This window comes from Thermobia domestica, chromosome 9 (assembly GCF_964235325.1).
Source record: "Thermobia domestica chromosome 9, izTheDome1.hap1.1, whole genome shotgun sequence".
Taxonomy (NCBI): Eukaryota; Metazoa; Arthropoda; class Insecta; order Zygentoma; family Lepismatidae; genus Thermobia; species Thermobia domestica.
The window spans coordinates 181,618,628-181,640,828 of NC_137462.1; the positions used below are offsets into that span (position 1 = coordinate 181,618,628).

Genomic DNA, 22,201 nt, shown 5'->3' on the forward strand with positions numbered 1-22,201 from the left:
ATTGAATTGTTTTAAAAAGATTAGACGTAATATCCATTCAAATGATCTCAATATTATTGTTGGTCTAAAGGAAAAAATTAAGAGCGTTTGATTTTTTTGTATTTGGCATTATTTTATAGGAAGCGTATCGTGTTGAATAACAAATATTTATGTATTGTATATTTACATAAACTAATGAAACAAAATTTATTATTTATTGTTCTGTTACGTTTTATCATAACCTTCTCTTTACAAGGTACGTCGAATAAAATTTATCAAATAAGATGGATTTTGAACTTTTTTTTTTCGAAATTTTAGAACTAAATTTAATGGTTCGTTTATCGTTACATTTAATAAATAATAATTTCTTTTAAGAAATGCCATATTGTTTGCCTTAGGTCAAACTTACTTTTAAATTTGAATTTATATGTTAAAAAATTTCAAATTATTAGTAGTCTCTGTATAGCCTTGTTCTAAAAGAAGTAGGTCATATACCTTTTTTTTAAATAGCCTTGTTCTTCCAGCTGTTCACAGAAAATTTTAATTTTTCGACTTGAATGTTAAAATTCAACTGGGCAAAGTACATGCACATTCATTTAGTTACATTTGTGAACAAGAATCCATAGAGAGGTGAGTGACCTTTTTTTTTTTTTTTTTTTTTTTTTTTTTTTTTTTTTTTTGAACAAGAGTCCATAAAGAGGTTAATGACCAGGTTTTTTGAACAAGACTTCCTAAAATTGGAGGAAGTTAAGTAAAATCTATTTATTATTTGTTAAACTCTATCGTAAGGTATGAATTTTGACATTATACACTACAGTAGGTATATAAGTTTTCCACACACAGACATATATATATATATATATATATATATATATATATATATATATATATATATATATATATATATATATATAGATAGATATAGATAGATAGATAGATATAGATAGATAGATAGATAGATAGATAGATAGATAGATAGATAGATAGATAGATAGATAGATAGATAGATAGATAGATAGATAGATAGATAGATAGATGAAAGTAAAAGTTTGGGAAATTTTTCAAATGTTTTACTCTTGACACAAGGTGACATATCAAAAATAGGAAAAAGCATTAAAATATCTTCAATATGTCATTTTTACTATTAACTGAAATTTGTATACTCACATGGTATAGCTCTTCTGCTGTTCCATCTTCTCTTTAAATTCCTTTGGTGTGACCCAACCATCTTTGTTAATGTCAATTTCCTATTTAAAGATATTAATGAAAAAAATTTAAATAATTCAACAAATAATATAGTTTTGATCAGTGTATTGAATGTCTAATATACACGTGACAATTATTAATATCTGTAAAGTTTACGTGAAAAATTAAGAGTATTTCAGATATATATTTTGAAGTTGTTTTTTTTTTTTAACATATATTGCCTACGCTTGTGAATTCTTTATATGTGATAATACTGATATAAGGTAAATAAGTAAACAAAGAATGAAAATACTAAACCAAGCTGCATACCAAATATAAAGACGTCATTAGAAAATTTTTATTCTTGTTTAATAGAGAATATGTTTGTACTTTTGAATTTGTTCACTATTTCCACTCTACGTATAACTAATTAAAATCTTCATTACGTTACAATTTTTGAAGGTGTCTACTGACGTACGTAAAAATGTATTAAGAAACATAGTAAATTAAAATACTATCTTACGTGTGTGTTTCTGAATTAAGAAGAACAGACTTACCCAAAAATGCATTGCGTTTCATTATATCTAATACAGTTTCAGTTAATATTTTCATCCTCCTCAGTTAATAAAAAGTTTTTTTTCTATAAATACTTCTAATATCACAAATTTGTGTGTCAATATCGTCATTTTACTTCTAGATTAAGATTTAAAAGTTATTTCCGCAAAGAACATTATCATTGTGCTTTTATTACGGATTCGGGCCCGTATATTTCTTTGGTAATGAGAATAAAGAGTCAAAAACAATATTCAGGAAAATTGATATTAATATCAACTAATTGGGGTTGAGATTAGGGTTATCTGAAGAATTTTGGGGAGCCAGTGGTATGATTGCATGTCAGAAAAAGTCATTAAAATAATTAAATACGTATCTGGATAACTACTATGAAATAAATGCATGAATATTGAGGCGAAGTTTCTGATTCATTTTTGGAAACAGGTTTGTAATAATAATAATAATAATAATAATAATAATAATAATAATAATAATAATAATAATAATAATAATAATAATAATAATAATAATAATAATAATAATAATAATAATAATAATAATAAATTGATTTCGTTTTACATTTGTGAAACTACGGTACACTTCCAAGGTATGTGAATTCAATACTACAACCGGAAGTTATACATCGATAACTACAACCTGCAATGGAGAGATAATGTGAGAGATAGAACTTGTTCATATGATGCTAAATCCATATCAAAAACAGTTTTTTCGCTATCTGTTACAGTTATTGGTATATTAGGTATTACTATTGAAACCGAAAATTTTATAGATCATACTACTTCCGGTTTCACTGAAAAAATAAAAGTGAGATGAAATATGTTCTTCCGACACTGATTCCATATCGAAAAAGAAGTTTGTCGCCTCCTATTACCATTTTCGCTCTATAGGAATAAATATTAGAGCTAGAAGTAATTGTAGACTTCTATCATTTCCGGTTGCAAGAGGATAGACAGAGGTGGAATCCATTGTGGAACTGAATTCATATCAGAAACCTGCTTTTCGATATCTATTACCGTTTTTCACTATGGCGATCAGCGTTGAAACCAGAAAACGTAGATTTCCAACACTTCTGGTTTTGAATAGACAGATAAAAGTAGCCATAAAACTTATTCTTAAGACACAAAATTCATATCAGGAAGCTATTACTTGATAGCTTTTACAATTACACTATGAAGATCAATATTGAAACCGGAAGTAGCATAGTTCTATCACTTCCGTTTGCAATAGAGGAATAAAGTCAGAGATGGGACTTCTTATTACGGTACTAAATCCATATTATAAAACAACTTCTTTTTATATATTACAATTTCTCACTATTGTGGTCAGTGTTGAAACAGGATATCCTAGATTTCCACTAGTCCCGGTTGACATACAGGAATAAGAGTCCAAATCAGAAGTTTTTCTTGGGACCCCCATCGATTCCGAAAGGCTTCTGCTCGACATCTCTTACCTTTCTACTTTATGGACATCAATATTGATAATAAAAGTAATAGTAAATTTCTATTACTTTCGGTCCTAGTAGAGAGCTACTGGTGGAGATAAGTATATTATCTTAATACATTGAATCGATTTAAAAAAATACTGCTGTAGTTTGTTTGCTATCTATTATCGTTTTCATCCTACAGATCAACGTTAATCGGTTTAAATAGAGGACTAGCAGAGGAGATGGACTGGTTGAAACGCTGGATCGGTTTCGGAAAACTGCTTCTCGATATCTCTTATCATTTTAGCCATATGGGGATCAATATTGAAACCGCAAGATTTAGTAAATCTCTACCACTTCTGATTTTAGTAAAGTGATATGGGGTATGAAAATGACAACTTTCTTTGAGACATTGAACTTGGTCCAGAAACCCGCTTGTCGCTGTCGATTACCGTTTTTGTTCTATGGCGGTCAACGTTCAAACCAGAAACAGTTGGCTTTCTACAACTTCCACTTCGAATAGAAGGGTAACAGAGGAGATGAAACCCATTATTGAGGCCATGAATCGCTTCCCCAAAAAAACATTTTCTCGATATCTCGTACCGTTTTTGCTCTACGAAGGTCAATATTAAAGTCGAAGCAGTAGTAAGTTTCTCCCACTTTTGATTTTAGTAGAGAGAATAGGGTGGAGGTAGAATATATTCTTGGGACACCTAATCAATTGCAGAAAGCTGTTTGTCATTACCATTTTTGTTCTATAGCAATTAACGTTGAAACCAGAAACGGTTGATTTCTACCACTTCTGGTTTGAATAGAGCGTTAACGGAAGAAATGAGACCTATTGTTGAGACACTGACTCGATTCCAAAAAAACGTTTTTCCTCTGATGGCTGTACAGACAGATGAACATAGCCATTCTATAATACTTCCGATATTTATGCATAGTACAGTTTTGAGTATTATTATTATTATTATTATTATTATTATTATTATTATTATTAATAATAATAATAATAATAATAATAATAATAATAATAATAATAATAATAATAATAATAATAATAATAAAGAAAAGAGATTTCAGAACAAAATTACAATATTACAGGAAGCAAAAAAATTTCCAAAATTAAGATGAAGATACATTTAAAGATAATTATATAGCAGAAGATAGATATACATTCAAAACATTGTAAAAACAAATTAATATTTCGGGAAAGACGAAAACTGCAACAAAATACGGTAGCATTATATAAATACAAAATATCAGAACTAACCTGGAAGCTTGTAGAAGATGTTAAGTCCTTCAATTTAAGGAACATGTCAAAGTACTTCAATATCAGCTGAAATGAAAAACGAAAATAGGGACTGCATTATAATGAATGTTTTTTTTTTTTCAATTCACATAACTACATTATACACTAATGAAAAAGTGTTCATTTACAAGCTTTATAAGATAGATCGATATATAACATTCAAAATTTAGGAACATAATTTAATGATCACAAAAGGTAAAAATTATTCAACGTACCATGACGTGTAAATTATTATTCACCAAATTATGAAAATACCACAATATCCGAATAAAAAATTGACGAAAGCTTTCCACTGAATACTGAATTGATTGCAAAAATCATATACTTCTAATCTCTATCGTGAAACTAGCGAGTGTTTGGAAGTGAGTTTAACTCACTGAATACAGAGATATTTTTTAGTTCAAAAGTAATTGTAACTATATATATTTATCTGCTTTCGTAAAATATTACTAACGTATTAAACATGCCATAATACTATATAAATAACCGAAATTGTAATTTTTGGCACAAGTATTTGCATTTTACCACACCTTCCAATTTCTGAGGTAGTATTATCCTACATCACCGCGGAAAATCTTGATTCTACCGCACTTAATTTTCAACAATATATGTACTTGTTTAAATAAAATAAAATTTTAATAGTAAATATATCTGCTCTACAGAGACACTTTGTTTAGATTCTAATAACATTCACTGGGGTTACTTACTCGTATATACTGTAATTCTTATTTTTCCAAATATTCATATTTAGTCTCAATCTTTGAAGAAAGACATTACATTTAATATTTTTAAATAGCTTTTTCTTTACAATTGAAATCTAAATCATCACCAGAGTACAAGTTTCCCTTAGTCTAGTGGTCATATTTTTCTGTTCTAGCATTGGTTCGCACATACGTGGGAATATTTACCTTAGAATATTTAAATAACTGTATTCGATGCACATTGAAAACACTCTGGCTTGAAATATCTACCATTATTGGATTGTATCTACAAGTTATTAGCAGATATATAGGTGCTGAAAACTTAAGGAATAAAATTAAAAAAAAAGCTGTATCGGTAGTAGCTTAAATGTAAAGTATTCACCCGGTAAACGGGAGGCTGATTCTCGAGACCCCACCAAGTCAGCAGTCACATTTTTCTGTATTATTCATCACTGTTTAGTATCTACTGGTGTTGAGTGCAAATATGATAATTGTGTGGAAAATTTTGAATAAGATATTAAATGAAATCAAGGTAATGATAATGAAGACTTCTAAATCGATTCTAAATAGAAGGAAAAGAACAGTCGAAATTCGTATCATTAGTGCTTACCTCAACATTAGATGCGGATTCTACCAGAGTGTCCACCATCTGTTTACCAATTGTACCATTAACGACATTACCTATAAAAGAAACGCAACGATATGTAATCTAAACGTTATATTTAGCAAAATACAATAAATGACATGAAAACAGAAAATTTGGTATAAAATAGATTATAAAAAGCATACATTAATATATTACAACAAGGAATGTATAATAAGCCAAAGTTACTATACAGAAATACACCTAAAGATACTAATAGTTTCTGATAAGTATGCAGATCATTATAAAAGTTAATGGTTTGTTATATTCTGTTGATTTGTGTTAAGTTGTTATTCGAATGAGTTACACCTTAGTGAAACATTTTTTTTGAACAGTGGATATTACCATTACTCTAAGTCTATATAATTAATCATTTGATATTTAATAATAATAATATTGATTCAAGTATTTCCATGACTGATTAGTTCTTTTTACTTAAATAGTTTTTCTAAATAATGTAAAATGTTTAGGTAATGATGTGCATAATAACTGTAAATAACCTTCAAGCATGGACAACATCATGGTGATCATGTCCTTCTGCAAGTTAAGCAACTCCTTCAATAAGTCTACCTGACTGGAGTGTTTGGATAATTTGTCTTGCATGTGAGAAAACAAGAACAAGAAGCCTCCAACAGCATCCCATAATCTGAAAGAAAGAAGTAATAATGATTTTCAACGATAGAACCGATGAAATTAGTCTTATAATATTACTCCTTAACACGTGAAAAAATTATTCTCTGTACTATATATCATATATTTATACTTTTGAATCCCGAGCGGTTTAGTGTTTTCACTTTTGGTGCTTGCAATTGTGAATTACTTGCAATGATTGCAATTATGATACACAGTATCTATTTACCTACCAAAAAGTAAAACGGCAACAAATTAACAAGAATGTTTTCATAGCAAAATTTAGGATATTTACATGATACAATGATAATAGAGTTGGATTGTCTTTAAAATTTTTAAATCTTCTCACTAACACCATGTAATTTTGAAAAATGAATAAATAATTAGATATAGCTAAAAACTATTGTGAGTATTAATCAAGGAAAAGAATTTTTTATGAGCAGCTTCATGTCTTCATATGTTATTTAATCTTTACGTCAAGTTTTAAGAAATAGACAAAACGAATCTTGTTTAGTCATTGTCCCATCGTTTCTCTAGAGTGACATATTGGGGAAAATTTAGAGGAATTGGCTAATAACTAAATTTAGAGCAGCTCGAATACAAGACAAATATACTCGGTATTCACCTTTCTCTAACAACCTAAATTCTAATCCCTTTGAGTCTATTTTTTCACAATTTTATAGTATTTCTTTTTCTGTCTTTTAAAGTTCTTTAACATTTATTCGCTATGTTATTTCTCTGCTCTTCCTATTTCTCTTCAGGCTTATGTATAGAAATTTTCAAATTCTTCTTGAATGCCTAATCTTCTTCCATATCTTCAATACTATCATCAATCCATCATGTCCCTCATTCTTTAGACTAAACATTTGGGTTTAATCTATTTTATTTCAATACTGGTTTGATTAATTTATTTACCTTTTTGTTACATTTATAATTAAGTAGTGAACTCTATCGCTACTTTCTACTTAAACAAAATCTGTATATTATGCATACTTTACCTGGAATGAGCCAAAGCCTGTTGATTTTGTGTACAGGGACCCTGAATAACTTCAGTTAAGGTGTTAAATACTTGACTTGCAACACCAATAGCCTTAAAGAAGTTTGATTTTCCAGCTGGATCTATAATTTCTTTGCTTGAATAATGCCAATAGAAATCCATGATAGATTCCTGTAATAAATTATATGATACAGTTTTAAACATCAAAATGTGTGTAACATTTCTAAGAGGAAGGGAAATAACATGGTGGGGCTATTTTAATCTCTGCTCAAAGAAATATACCTAAAAAAGTATTGTTAATTGTTATTTAATTACAGAGCAACAAGATACATATTATAACTATAATTAAAGTGGTCCCATTATGAAAATTGATAGTTCATTATGTAAGCATACAATTTATAGAAAATAATTCTTTAGTTATTTCTAATCTAATTAGTCTTACTTATAATTTTAGATATAAAATAAAATAAAAGAGATGAAGCAATACGTATTTTGTAGAAAATAATGTTTTATTTCTATATTTTGCCATACAGTAAAGCCCATTCCTTACCTGTAATCTCAATAAGTAGTCAACAGTACAGATGACAACATTGACAGTGGTTGTATTACCAGCTTGAGTTCTCAAGTAGTTCTGCCAATCTGTTGAGAAAATAATACATAAGTGGTTGCTATCTGAAGTTACTTATTCATCTTAAAACATTTTATTTACCATTGATTAATTTATTATTATTAATTTTTGGCACTTTTAGGCCAATTTTGATTTTGCAAGTTATAGCAGTATAACGGTGGAAAACATTGCAATCATTCAATAATATACGAACAATTGTAAATCTTAGCATTTGTTCAAACTTAGATATTTATTTGATAACAGTTGAAAATGATGGAGCGGAGTCGTCCAGATTTATTTTAATCATTATGTACTTCAGTTGCCTTTATAGCCTTTATCAATTATTTAATCAACGCTCGGTATTCACCTGTTGATATTTTAAAAAACAAATATGTGTTTCCTGCAATTAATTGGACAACTAAGGGATATCGAGGCACATTTGAACATTATGTTTTTTTCGCAAGAGAGATGTAATCTCTCAAAATTCCACATAGGAAGAGTAGCCGACAGCATTGTCGACATAGAGTGAGTCCAGTTGCCTTTTCAGCTACGCGCGCCAACATTTTGGTGCCGAAGTTGTATAGAATTACGTCTATATTATTGAGCCGAAGATAAGTTTGTTTATATACTATAATGATCTAATCGTAAATCTATCTAGCACTTATGTTGATATCAGATTACAGGTTTCTGTCTTTCAAGAAAATGCGGTAATTTCCAAAATGATATGGTGGGGCATATTTGAACAAGTTAAAAATTGTATTTAATTGCAAAACTAACACAGCAGCGTCTGCTATTTCAAAATTAAAAAATGCATTATCGCTTTAATGTTGCTTTTAGGTTGAACCTATGGTTCGAACTTATGTGAAGAAAAACACGCCACTCGTAACGGATGATGTTATCTTGTTCACAGCAAAAGCCGCTAATGAGGACAAACTATCGACATGACCTTCGGCATCAAAGTATAGTCTGAAGAACACAACATTTTATTATAGTCAGTGGTGTATGCATGGGGATTTCCGGGTTTGAACCCTCTTTAAGCAAGATATTATGAGAAAATAAACATTTATTATACTAAAATATATGGTCAAAAATCATGCGAGTCCAGAAACTATATGAAATCGAGTGCCTGAACCCCACCCTTGAAATTCTAAGCACGCCTATGATTACAAAAATATTTGCAAAATTTTTAAAAAGTGATGAAATAGCGTCTAAATACGATTCACAATATATTTGCTCAACGAGTCTTGACAAAAGAACAGGAGTCAGTGTTAGTTGACTACGTGTTCAAGTGTTCAAAATTGAATTATGGGTTGACTTACGTTCAATTACGTAATTTCGCATACGATTCGCGAAAGCAACTAAATTACTTCAGAGTTATGGGATGAAAACAAAGTTGCAGGAAGGGATTGAATATACCGCTTTATGAATCGATATGAACTTTCATATTACGAAACATGAGAACACGAATCTCTCCAGAGCTACTGCTATTTAGCACTGCCAATGTCCAAGGAACTTTTGCAAGTTATGAGAAGGTCCTTTAATCTAAAAATTTTACTTCGGATAGAATTTACAATGTTGATGTGAACGGGGTTGCAACGGTTGTGCAGTATCCAAAGGTCGTTGCTGAACTTAGTTCACAGCAAATTAAATGAGCAGTCTCTGCTAATAACGTGCTGCATGATGCAAACTAGGGAAGAAACCAGCAGTGATTTTGTTCTATTTACTTTCAAGGCTAAATCTGCCATTTATATAGGAGAAGATCGCGTGAAAAGGAAGAAGAAAAAAAGAAAAAAAGTTGTTGTACCAAAGTTAGACATTCATTGTATGCATCGAGTGCATGATGTGGAAAATAGCGTTTCCAGAGAAAGTAGACTTGAAAGAAATGGAAATATCATATTTAATTTTCAAGTTAGTCCAACCTAACAGTGCACATGGAACATCCCGAACAGTAGCGGACAAATATTTTAATTTTAATTTATTTGAACGAAAGTAAAATGTAAGGCGCTGAACATGATAAAGAGCCAAACTTTCCGTTTTGATATACTTTTGTGTCCAGAAAAGGTGGCTGTTCAAACATATCCCATGACATATTTTTCTAAAAAGAACTATTTTCTGATAAAAGAAACCACATTTTCGAGATTTCTGCTATTAATCTCTATGAAAGGAGTGATTAAATAGAAATAAAAAAAATCATTAACGGAAATGTTCAAAATGTGCCCCTCTTTCCTCCTACTTCAGCCATTATTTATTGATCGAGACAATATTACAAGTTTGTAATGGAAGATGGTTCTTAGTAATTATGTGTTCGGTTTGGAACTAGTACTGCCATCTGTGAGTTATTTCGAGATCGTATCAAATAACAAAATAGTAATTCATTTGTCTGTCATCCACCTACATATATTCTGTGACGCATCCCTCATTTGTGATCGGGATTCAATAATTCAATATTTACTTTGTAAAGACACTGTTTTTAATCCTTAATCTCTTAGAGGTAATTAGACTCTTCTCTCATTCAACACTTCATTTTACTATTGTATGTCATATTTGTAGTCAAGCATAAGATTGTTTTCTAACATGTTTATAAAACCCAAAGCTTTTAATGTTTTCTCGTAATTGCTCAAATTATTTACCAGTTTCTCTTCTTATGTTCGTGTGTTTCATTTGATTTTCTAACTTCTCAACTATAACATATGTTATATGAAAAAGCGTACTAATTTTTTCGAGTCATGTCGGATGATGAGATGTTTAGAGATAAGAGATATTTATCTATTTATGATAGTATAAAATATCAGATTACTATAATTTCTTTAAAGTTTTAAAGATATCCTGAAATAATTAATGCAGAAAATACCTAGGTAAGCATAAATAGTTTCGTACCGAGATTGTGACCTTCACAGGTCAATTGGATAAATCGGAACAAAGCACACGTAAACTCTGCGTCATGCATATTCTTTTCTCCTGCTGCTCCCTCTGATCCAACTCCTAGACCCTCTGCTTTCGTGTTACGCTCAAATGCATCTAAATCCAAAACACTGGAAGTACGAAACAAAACATTCAAGAAATAGTGAGTAAGAATTACGCTCTAATATTAAGAAACTTAGTAAACAAACTTCCTACTTGCTCTAATATGTAAGCAATATTTTACAATAATGTAGTAACAGAAGGGTAATTACATTTATTATGTCTAAATTTTTAAAAAATACACAAGTATAATTAAACTGTAACATTGTGCTAATTATTACACATTTAAATGATATTCAAACAGTACGCATTTAGTTGTATCCGTGCTCCATAATTCATCTTAATACAATCAGAGTGTCTTTATTGTTAAGAATTTATAAGTATAATGTATTTGAAACGAGCATTAAATATTAGAAATCTGCTATAATTCACCATTTATACATCTTAAGAGGACATCGGTTGATAGTTAGAATCATATTTTAGTTATTTGGTTCGAAAATGATAAACTATTGGAATTTGATTCATTTAAATTTATATTAGTACTGAATATTAACTCATGTTACTATGCATAATTCTAAGACAAAACTACAACTTCCAATTTCACAAAGGACTTCTAATTTCACATCAGATTATATTTGATCCTTTTCAAATTATAGGAAGAATCTGGAATCAATTTCTCAAGTACTTTCTCTTGATTTGAAAGTGTATATCATAATAAAAATCAGTTCTAAAACGAAGCAACAACACAAACAAAGCAAATATTATAATACCTGCAAGAATTCATTAAGCCAGCAATAGATGTGAAAAATCCTACATCTTTCTTTTCTTTCAGATGATTCAACATGCCCTGAAAAGATAGTTTAGTAATGTTCATAATTACAGTTCACTCACACTGATTTGATTTACTAAATTTAATTAAAATCAGAAGCTACTTTGTATCAACGCAGAATAAAATCATAAAGCAACTTTTTTAGATGGCTTTCGATGTAAACTACTACTACTAATAATAATATAAATTTATGTTGGCTGTTGGGCTTCATCGGGTAAGCAAATTGAAAGGCCAGATACTTGGATCAGACAACGAAAGAATCTGTCGACAATTTTTGAACTTACGAACTTTTCAATTTTTTCTTACTTTAATTGACAAAAAGCAGAAATCCACTGGGAGTATTGATTTTTTAAATAAACAAAATTTCATATCATGACTGTTAGTTAGTGTGTAACAGTTACAACTGTAACATTTAGAAATACCAGTAACGAAGAAAAAAAAACTGTAAAGATAAATACCTATAAGAACATAGAAAATATATTTAAGTGTTTGAAGCAAAAAATTGTGTTCCAACGGAAACTAATTACATATAACACCAATGATGCCGACCATATTTTGTAATTAAATAAATATAAACAATTTGACCAGGGATGAGGGCGAATGAGAAGAGAATATTCAAGAATAGATATATGAGAGTAACAGAGAATAAGAAAAAATGAATGTTCTAACGTTAAGTATGAAAAAAGTATGCGATGAGAAAGAGTTTTAATACGTTTATATTTAAGGATTAAAGTTGACCTGAAACAGTAATTTTTACAGTGATAACTTCGTATATTATGTACATGTTACATCATTTTCATTATTTTTATCCATTCCACTGATACTTTGCTATTTCATTTCTATTATTATGCACTGTGATTGGATTTAAGAACTTGAGATGCTGGAGTTTGGATGAAAGCTAACAATAAAGTTTGCTCGAACCTATTACACTTCAATGTATTGAATCAGACTGTTCTTGTTTTCTGCTATCAACTTGGCGGATAAATTATATTTATTTTTAATCTTATTTTCTTTTATTTTCGTTGCAAAGGAAATACTGAAATATATTGGTTTCTCACGGTCTGGTATTATTTACTTTCCTGATACTCCCCATACTTTTGATCATAAAAGTCACACCTAAAAAGAAATGAAACAAGAAACAAATCTGCAGTTGTTTAAAAAACAAATTTTAATGTTTAAAACTAATTCCTATTCATTTATTTATCCAAGACAGTACTTACTTTTTATCATTCTCTCATAATTATTAAAAAACAGTCCGAATTTTTTTTATTTTGCTCATTTCCTAAAGTGATCTCCAATTTCAAATATTTTCGGTGCCAATTTCCAAACTTGGCATATTAAAATCTATTTATGTAAAATTTCTTAAAAGAAAATATGTTGTTTTTTCTAGAAATATATAAAGTTACTATAAAAGTACATAGATCTCTTAATGTTTGCATTAGAAAATTCCCTAACCCGTTAAGTTTGATTAGTTTTACTTTCTTAAAAAATGAACCGTTTCATTTTTTTTTTTTTAAATAAAGGTCTTTTATTTTATATTTCTATTCATACAGCTACAAATTTACAAGATAGAAACGAAGATTTCATATGATTTTAAATAAACACAAATATAAGAGCATACCATCTGAATATCCGAGTTGCCACCCCTGAGAATTGATATGCCTAATTGCAAAGTCTTCATAACCATTTCACTTTGTTGTCCTTTACTGGCTGATATATGCAGCAGAACCATCTCAGCAACTCCTCTGTTTGATAATCTTGCTTGATGGAATAATAGCTTTTGTTTCTCCATTTCTTGCTCCTAATTACAGAAAAAATAGGCATTCATTAAAATACTAATAGAAATATAAAAGTGTTCGTACTTTCATTGATTATTTCTTGAAAAGTAAAATACAACATAAATTGTAGGAGCCTTTTAGGGATTCAACATATCTTTACCAAATTTTGCATGAAGATACACCTTGATCTCCACAGTACAAATAAGAAATATTATGTGGCAACCTCTCCCAGCTCCAGAGTTATGAGAGGGTGTAAGTTTTGGACTTAACAAAGGGATAGTATAAATCGTACACTCCCTTCAGCAACTTATTCAATCTTGGCAAAATTTGACGTAGATCTTTTAACTTCTTAGCACAAGTGTGAAATATTATATTGTTGGTTTGGACATTCGTTTATTTCTGAAGTGAAGTTGTAAATGTCCAAATTTGGGTATCTAGTCTTAAATCAATTGATTTGTCGAAACATCTTTGCTGGTTTTAGCTCCTTCCCTTAATGCTGTTCACCAGTTCTGTTCCTACTTTTTCATTTACTCTTAGAAGAGAAAAGATACTGCAGAAATAAAAATATAATACTACAATTTTTCTATGTAACATTATAGTAAAGTTCAAAATACTACTGAGTAAACTAGCCATTGTTTTTGAGATGGTCTTTAGTTTTGCTCAGTTCTTCATTTAAGGCTATGATGTCACAATGCATTTGAAGATTTACCTAGGTATTATTTAACAATGGGAAACGTATCGATAACACGGACCTTGCTAGATACTAAAAAAATCACGTAGAACTTAGTATTATCCTTTGACTTCCGCAATATTTTGAAAGGCGGGACTTGTGACTACCCGTAACTTGTTCTTGTATGACTTCAAGCTTAGTTAGGTTAGAAGAATCAATTAAAGAACAAATTTTACGACGCACATCGTATGTCATTCTTGTTTCCTGATTTTTGTTGTTAATAATTCATTTGTATTTTTTATTAATTCATAGTCCTTTTCTTGGTGGAAGTTGCAATATAAAGTAGTATTGTCCTGTTCTTGAATTTAAATTAATTTTATATAAATTATCATTATTACTAAAGAAGTGACTATATTGAAAGAATAATCAATACAAACTTGAAAAGTATTTTTATGTAAGATATAATTGCTGAAGCGCGCACTTAATGAGAATGTTAAACACGTTATAGTAAGCGCATCAACAACAACTTTGATTTAATTAACTTTACAATTAATTCAATATTTTGTGCTCACAAACAAATATTTTTCGTGTTTTCAAGGGAATAAGGGATATTTACAAGGAATAAGATGTTCCAAGGGAATAAGGGGTATGTTTCTGAATCTGTGTATATCAATCGTATGAGAAGTGCTACAAGTAGTACGAAATCGAGAAGCTATTAAGTGACACAAATGATAACTGTGAATTAAGAAATTGTACTATTTGACCCGCATTCGTTTTTTTCTTAGTATATGTATTAAACATGTATCTTCTACATAATATAAAGAAACACCCTAATGACCCCAATGGGAAGACATTTTGTTATCTCAATCACCATTTTCCCTCTCTTCACGTCTTCAGTGGCATATTTATGAAAATCCCTTTAGAGAATTTAAATAATATTTTAAGATATCAATAAAACTCATAAATTCAAGCAAATATAATTGAAAGATAGTAACAGAAAAGCACTTAATAAATAATAAATTAGTTTGCTTTTACGCATATGTGTTACTAACTTTAAATTAGTTCCTATTTGCATTATATGTTCTCTTCATTTGTTAAAATATTATTTAAATTCTTCAAGATTTGTTCTTAAATAATATGCTACTGAAGAGTTCTGTAGTTCGACAGATAAAAACATTACGATGATTTAGGATAAAGTTGTTATTATATTGTATTGATTCGTTTCGTATCATACAAGAATAAGTATCTGCTTTAGTTATATTTTGCTGAATGTTTGGGTAGTTATTTATGCTTTAGTCATTAAAGAACTAAAGATTACGATCCTTGAAAAGTCTTTTGAATACAATAACAAATTGTGCATTGTCTAGTAGTAGTTTATAAAAGTAAGGTTAAGAAAGAGCATGCATAACAACTACCCAAACAATTTAAGCAAATATCGTGAATAATAATCAACAAACGAAAGATCGCAGACTTTCAGATTCACGTTACATTCTTATCATTGGTTTTCAACAAATTAAAAATTAAGCATTCAGCCAAAATAAAGTAATATAAAATTTAGATGAAAAATTAACTTTTGTCATTTTTGTCTTAATTTAGTACTATCGTACGTACATATATCTAAATGACAAAATTAAAAAAAAAAAAAAAAAAAAGAGAGAGAGAGAGAGAGAGAGCTTTAAATCAAATATTGATACATACCATTAACTTATCCATGGTTCTCTTTTCAAGGAAAAAATATGATTAAATATTAATTTACATTATATCTAAACACATGTTCTTTACAGGAAAGCTGCCTATCTCTTTGTTAAAGTTATTAAAGTGTTAATTGTTATGCTAATAAAATCTAGTTCCTCTTAAATTTTGGAATAATAAAAAGTAAATTCATGGATGCTTAGGAAAATACTTGTAGAAAGTTTTATACAAAAATTAAGTTCTGAAGTCAAAAAATATAATGAAGAAATATAGTTAACTTGCAATAAGTAGTAGAGCTACTATTAAATCAAATTATTTAACTAAACTAAATAAGGAATCATTACGATGTTTAGCTAAATGTTAAACATTCAATAGATATAAAACACTGAACTGCTAAACAAGACTGTACTACTCATAAAAATAAATATTTACATGTTACGTTTCGATCTTCTAACCAAGATCATCATCAGACATACAGTCCTGAGTGTATGTCTGATGATGATCTTGGTTAGAAGATCGAAACGTAACATGTAAATATTTATTTTTATGAGTAGTACAGTCTTGTTCAGCAGTTCAGTGTTTTATTTCTGTTCTTATTTGCAAGACGTACATCAATGTTGTGTTTTCAATTCAATAGATGGTAAATAGAAAAGAAATTTTAAACACATTTGGCTAATATTTTGCAATAGCATCCAATGGATTATACGTACTTGCACTTAAATTCATCTATGACTTTTAGTTACACTAAATTACTATAACACTATATCTTTTCTGTGAAACTATGAGATTTAATACATATATTGATTATCTCGTTAAATTGCATTTTATAAAGAATTAAAGAAGAAATCCTTTCTAAATGATATATTGATAATTGACGCAATTCGATAAAGGATGTCAAGAATAAAGTTTATCGGAAATATGCATCGCGGATTTCAAAATATATTCACGTAAATTAATATATCTTTTCAATTAGCCATTTAATTTATATTGCAAAATTTAAGAGTTCGGAATGTGATTTGCGAGGTGTGTGAGAAAAGTCATGAGACTGATTTTGGGGTAACGATAAATTTTGTTATTTTTACAAATCGAGGTTATTTCCTTCAAAATAGTCTCCTTGATCAGCTACACAGCGATGGAGGCGTTGTTTCCATTTTCCGTAACAGTGCTGGAAGGCTTCTGAAGGAATACTTTCAGCTCGTCAGTTACGCTCTTCTGGATATTATCCAAAATACCAATATGGCGCTCTTTAAGTGTTTGTTGAGCGAGAGGGATAAAAAAGTCACAGAGACGGAGATCGACAAATAGAGAGGATGAAAGGAACAAAAATGCTCTTTCCTGCCGAAAATTTGATGCAGATTGCCGTGCGTTGTCATGGTGCAGCATCAATGTGCGTGTAATGCCTGGTTGCACACATAAGTTTTCAAAGACTTCTCGATTAAAAAAACAGAAAGAAAAGAAAAGAAAAAGAAAATAAAAGAAAAGAAAAAACTTGATTGATGAACGGTAAATACGTTGAAATTTAACTCACTACTGATCACTCTTGTCGTCAATCAACTATCTGACCTTACAAGGGAGATCACTTTTTCCACATTGTCATCCGCTTTTGCGGGTAAATGTTTTCCTGCACGAGGTTCGTCTTTAACTTGTTCTCAGCCTTCTACCTTCTAAAGGACTTGTACCATTTGAACACTTATGTCCTGAACAGAGAATGTTCTCCATAAGTCCTTTGTAGCTTTTCATAAGTCACAGTAACGGATTGACCAAGATTTACCCAAAATTTGATGGTACAACGTTGCTCAAACTTTTGCCGGCCCATTATCGTAACGCACCTTACAAACACAACTTCACTTTTCAGAGGCTCTCAACAATCGTGTAGTAACTGGAGCAAGTTTAAACTTGTACTGAGTCAACGGTAAGGGTTAATTGTTGTGTGAAGGTGGAGGCAGCAGTGTTGTCGATTCGTAAACAATGTTGCCAGTCTCATTACTTTTCTAACACACTTCGTAGAATGTTAGCATTAGTAGCAAAAGGACTTGTTTGTAGTTAGAGAAAAAATAGAACATTTCTATTCTAGAGGATATAGTAAAACAAAACAAATGGAAAGAGTAGCTGTATACAGCAGCAAGATAGAATAGGACAGTAAATACAGCACTAAAACTGATGTTGCCTTAGAAGATACAGAGAACAGCTCATAGGTTGTCACTTTATGCTATTAGTTATTAGTATTATTGACCAGGATGAATAAAAATATACAGGAATAAATGCTTTCCTTTAATGAGGTTGTTTGTAACATTGAAAGTTATATCACATTCTGTCAGTTAAAGAAGTTTCCGAAAGGCAACTTTCAGTTATCGCTGAGAAATTGATGAAAACTACTTACATGAATAGAAGCTCCACCTTCCTCGCCTCCTTCACCTCCTTCTTCATCACCCCCTTCCTCTTCTTCTTCACCTGTTGATCTGGGAAATTAAAATGAATTGTGTAATTTAAATTAGGTAAATACAATTCCTATTATGTTACACTTAACCTCCATATTAAACAACTTCAAGTAAGTTTGTAATAACGCTTGCTACTGATGATTCTCACTACAATTCTTACTTAGCTTTTTAATAACTTATATACATATATTGTTATTTTGTGAAGAATACTTAATACTGAGAATCGAACCTTTGATTGTGGGTTTTTAGTTTATTCAAATTTCAGGCTTTTTTGTATAGAATATTGAGAAAGATAGAGACATGAATTGAAGAGAATATGAAACTGATAATTGAATGATAAAGAGTTTTTACTACTTGTTTTTAACGTTGTGCTTGAGACACGAAGTAAGGAATGTGAAATTATTAGAAAAGGCTAATATCAAAACGACACTTATATTGTGATCCTTGTGGTAGCTGAAGTAAAACTTCGTAGACTCCCCTCCTCTGTAACTTATGAAACTTTTAGATGAATGGCAAGTTTAGAACTGAACTATAGACTTGAAGTGTTTGTTGAGTGAACGTAGGTGTATATATATATATATATATATATATATATATATATATATATATATATATATATAACTGTGGAATGCAATTTGCATGCCTTTTATATTTTCTTGTTTGGGAGTTCCACGTGTATGTTTTATAGAATAAAATAAGTTCTGGGCTTATTTCAATTAAGCGGACTAGATTTTGGAAATAACTCTGACTTAATTTATTCAATTTATACAGTTAATATTTTGTACTCAAGCCAACCTTGAATTGTTTACATTGATTTTTATAAAAGTTTAAATATTTACAATAATTTTGGGGTTCTTAAAATTTGGTATACTAAAATATAACTAAGAACCATTAAGGAACAGACTGCAAACTGACTTTAAAAGCACAATTCAAATAAATATTATATTTCAGATTATTCTATTCTTTCGAAAAACCAAAATAAAATGTCAAAGTTTTTTGCATGGTAAAAAAAAGAGAGAGATAATTATAATAAAGTGAAACGAGTAAAAGAGAAAGAATGAATCCAATATTTTACGAAGATTGTATCGAAAATAAGTGAATTAATGAACTTTGAAGTAAGTTGGTCTAATGTATGCAATTTTGAAAACTTACTTTGCCATAATTTCTGCATATGACATGTATAAAGGATCTTCTTGTAGAGCTCCACTTCTCTCTGTCATGGCTCCACGACAGAATGTCGTAACTAACTGTGTCAATGGATCAGGCTTTCCTTCTTCTTCCTCTTCATCATTCTTCTTCAACTCAGCATCCTCAAATGATTGCTACGGAATAAAATAGTGATAAAATTATTTATTTTTTCTAGATTACTTGTTCTATACATATATCAGTGATAAAATTATAGTATATCAAACATAAACAGTATGTTTCTATAAAGTAATAACTCAACGTAGTACTGAGCGTTGTTGCTGCCGCTGAAGACGCTGACTCGTACAGTCTGTCTGACAATTGATTTTAGCTAATTATTAAATGCTTTATGATTTTTAAATTCTAAAGTTTCACGACATACTCTATGGGACTTCGTGAGACATAAGTGTGTCTCGACACACTGGTTGAGAGCCATTGATCTCACATTTACATAAATATTTGTAGTAGTCATATGTTCAAAATGAATGTTTATATTAGGCGATACATATATATAGTTCGTTGTGTCTTTACGTTTTGCGAGTATTTGACGCTAAGTTATTATGTATGACACTAAGATATTAAAGAGTTTTCTTACCCTGTGTTTAACACAAATTGAAACTAGATAGTTTACTAAAGTTAACACAAGTTTAGTTTAAGCGACAAGGGAAATAGCTATATAACGATTTATAACCAAGTCAAAGTTTCTGGAAGGAAGCTTACAGCAAATCAAATGACTAACATGCTTCCCTTTGATAGGTCCAATTTTCTACCAGAAGGCAGACTAGTGTAGTGGGTGATACTAACAAATAGTAAAATTACTAGTATATTAGAAACATAATTTTCACAACAAATATTTGTAAGTAATTGAAATACTGACTTGTTATATCGGCTTTTTCAATTTATAACAAACATATGCACGGTTATTAACTTCTACTCACAGTGAGATCTTCAATCATGACTTCTTGGCCAACATTTTCCTCCGCCAGCCACAAATCACAATACGTTCGAAGGAATATATTTATAGTTCGATGCCTGAAAAGATAATATTTATATGCATTTGGTTTCTGACTTGACTTTCTTATATATTATTTTCAGTATTAATTTGCAATTAGAATCTACCATCGATATTTAAGAATACAAGTAAAAAATGAAGATTAAAAAATATTAGAAATATTTGCTATTAAATTATAGCTGCTTTAAATGTTCTATAAATCAGTATAATTTTCTCTTTTTACAGAAATGACTGATTTCCATTCAACAGCTCAAACGATTTTATAAATTATAAATTATGACACGTAACAGTTTCAATTTACTATTTACTTTTAAATGCGAGGAACTACCTTATGTCACTGTTTGCTGTTTTCTGCACAATGTGATTTCACATTTGGAAATATTTTTCAGAAGTTTTTTTCCCCTCTTTTTTTTTAAAGTTTAGTTTATGCAGGCAATATGAAACTTATATTCATATATTCATACCGTATATTTGTTCTTAATATATTGTTGGAAACCCATTTAAGAATAACTAATTTTAATTCATGGGTCTGGTCCATAGTCTGTACACATGAAGATAATGGTAGGTGGTAGTATGCAAACATTTAGCGCGTGGGACATCTCGAACGTATTATACAGGGTGTTCTGTATAATATCATATAAATAGTAAATAGTAAATTGAGTACTCACCTTAATAGTACCTGTAACCACTTCGAGCGGTTAATATTGAATTTCAGTACGGGGTAAGGCATTCCGTGTTCGCTATAGATCGTGACGTAGCTGGGCGAAAATCTTTCCCGAAGTTCAACTAGCAGTCAGGTATCGTTCCACTATGTTTCGCAAGTTCTTAATAGGGCTTAGAACCTCAAACCTAACAATCCACTATAGAAGCAATATGCCAAGAAGAGCACGCTATATTGCCTTGGTCGTATGAGGACGAGCGCTATCCCATTGTAATATGGGTTCCACAAAGTGTTCAGATAAGACTGGAGAATATCAGGAATGTATGACAAACTCATGCCGCTCTGAATGAAGAAGACCTGAAATTATTCCCTTATCAGAATGTCAGGAGTGGGTCCTGAACGCAAGTGGATCCAACGCTGGATTTTCTCATTCACTTGGACATCTACGAACGGCCGTTATTGTATTCAAGAAAGAAATCGCTTAATACCTGCATCATGGTCCTCTATTCACCTTGCCACTGAAGTCTCTCCTATCATCACTGGGGACGTTTCCGGTTATGACTACATGTCGGCGGTAATCGTGCAAGAGAAATGCGGGACCGTACATCTACTTCTAACAATCGATTTTATTAGTGTTCATATGTTCACATGGGAGTTACGGTCGCTCTGTTGCCATGGGTATGGTCACGGTCCTATCTGTTAGGGTGCTTGACCCTTTTGTTGAGGAGCTTCCCGCTCCATCGTGGAAGCGTTCCCGAGAACTCGATTCATCTGATATTGTATACTACCAATAAACCCATGACACGTCACGACCCACGCAAATGACAACTCTATCAAGCGACCAGCTTGTCTCCCCCAGCCTCACTATACACCCACGCTCGAAGAAATTTAACTGCAACAAAGTGTTCAATAGTATCACCCTGAC

At 30.4% G+C, this 22,201-nt stretch overlaps 1 protein-coding gene across 7 annotated transcripts in view; it reads right to left on the reverse strand.

Moving 5' to 3' along the window:
* RyR (Ryanodine receptor) overlaps positions 1 to 22,201 on the reverse strand; it is a 395,937-nt gene that overhangs the window by 32,734 nt on the left and 341,002 nt on the right. For 4 of the 7 annotated variants that reach the window (XM_081725584.1, XM_081725582.1, XM_081725581.1 and 1 more), the window contains exons 76-88: positions 20,542 to 20,635; positions 19,571 to 19,740; positions 18,361 to 18,439; positions 15,987 to 16,007; positions 13,462 to 13,641; positions 11,782 to 11,858; positions 10,928 to 11,082; positions 7,994 to 8,082; positions 7,445 to 7,614; positions 6,317 to 6,462; positions 5,784 to 5,854; positions 4,434 to 4,499; positions 1,147 to 1,226 (exon numbers count right to left, since the gene is read on the reverse strand). In XM_081725584.1, the coding sequence (XP_081581710.1) occupies positions 1,147 to 1,226; positions 4,434 to 4,499; positions 5,784 to 5,854; positions 6,317 to 6,462; positions 7,445 to 7,614; positions 7,994 to 8,082; positions 10,928 to 11,082; positions 11,782 to 11,858; positions 13,462 to 13,641; positions 15,987 to 16,007; positions 18,361 to 18,439; positions 19,571 to 19,740; positions 20,542 to 20,635 (1,398 nt within the window). The remainder of the gene's footprint in view (positions 1 to 1,146; positions 1,227 to 4,433; positions 4,500 to 5,783; positions 5,855 to 6,316; positions 6,463 to 7,444; positions 7,615 to 7,993; positions 8,083 to 10,927; positions 11,083 to 11,781; positions 11,859 to 13,461; positions 13,642 to 15,986; positions 16,008 to 18,360; positions 18,440 to 19,570; positions 19,741 to 20,541; positions 20,636 to 22,201) is intronic. The other 3 variants (XM_081725586.1, XM_081725585.1, XM_081725587.1) reach the window with 1 other exon arrangement.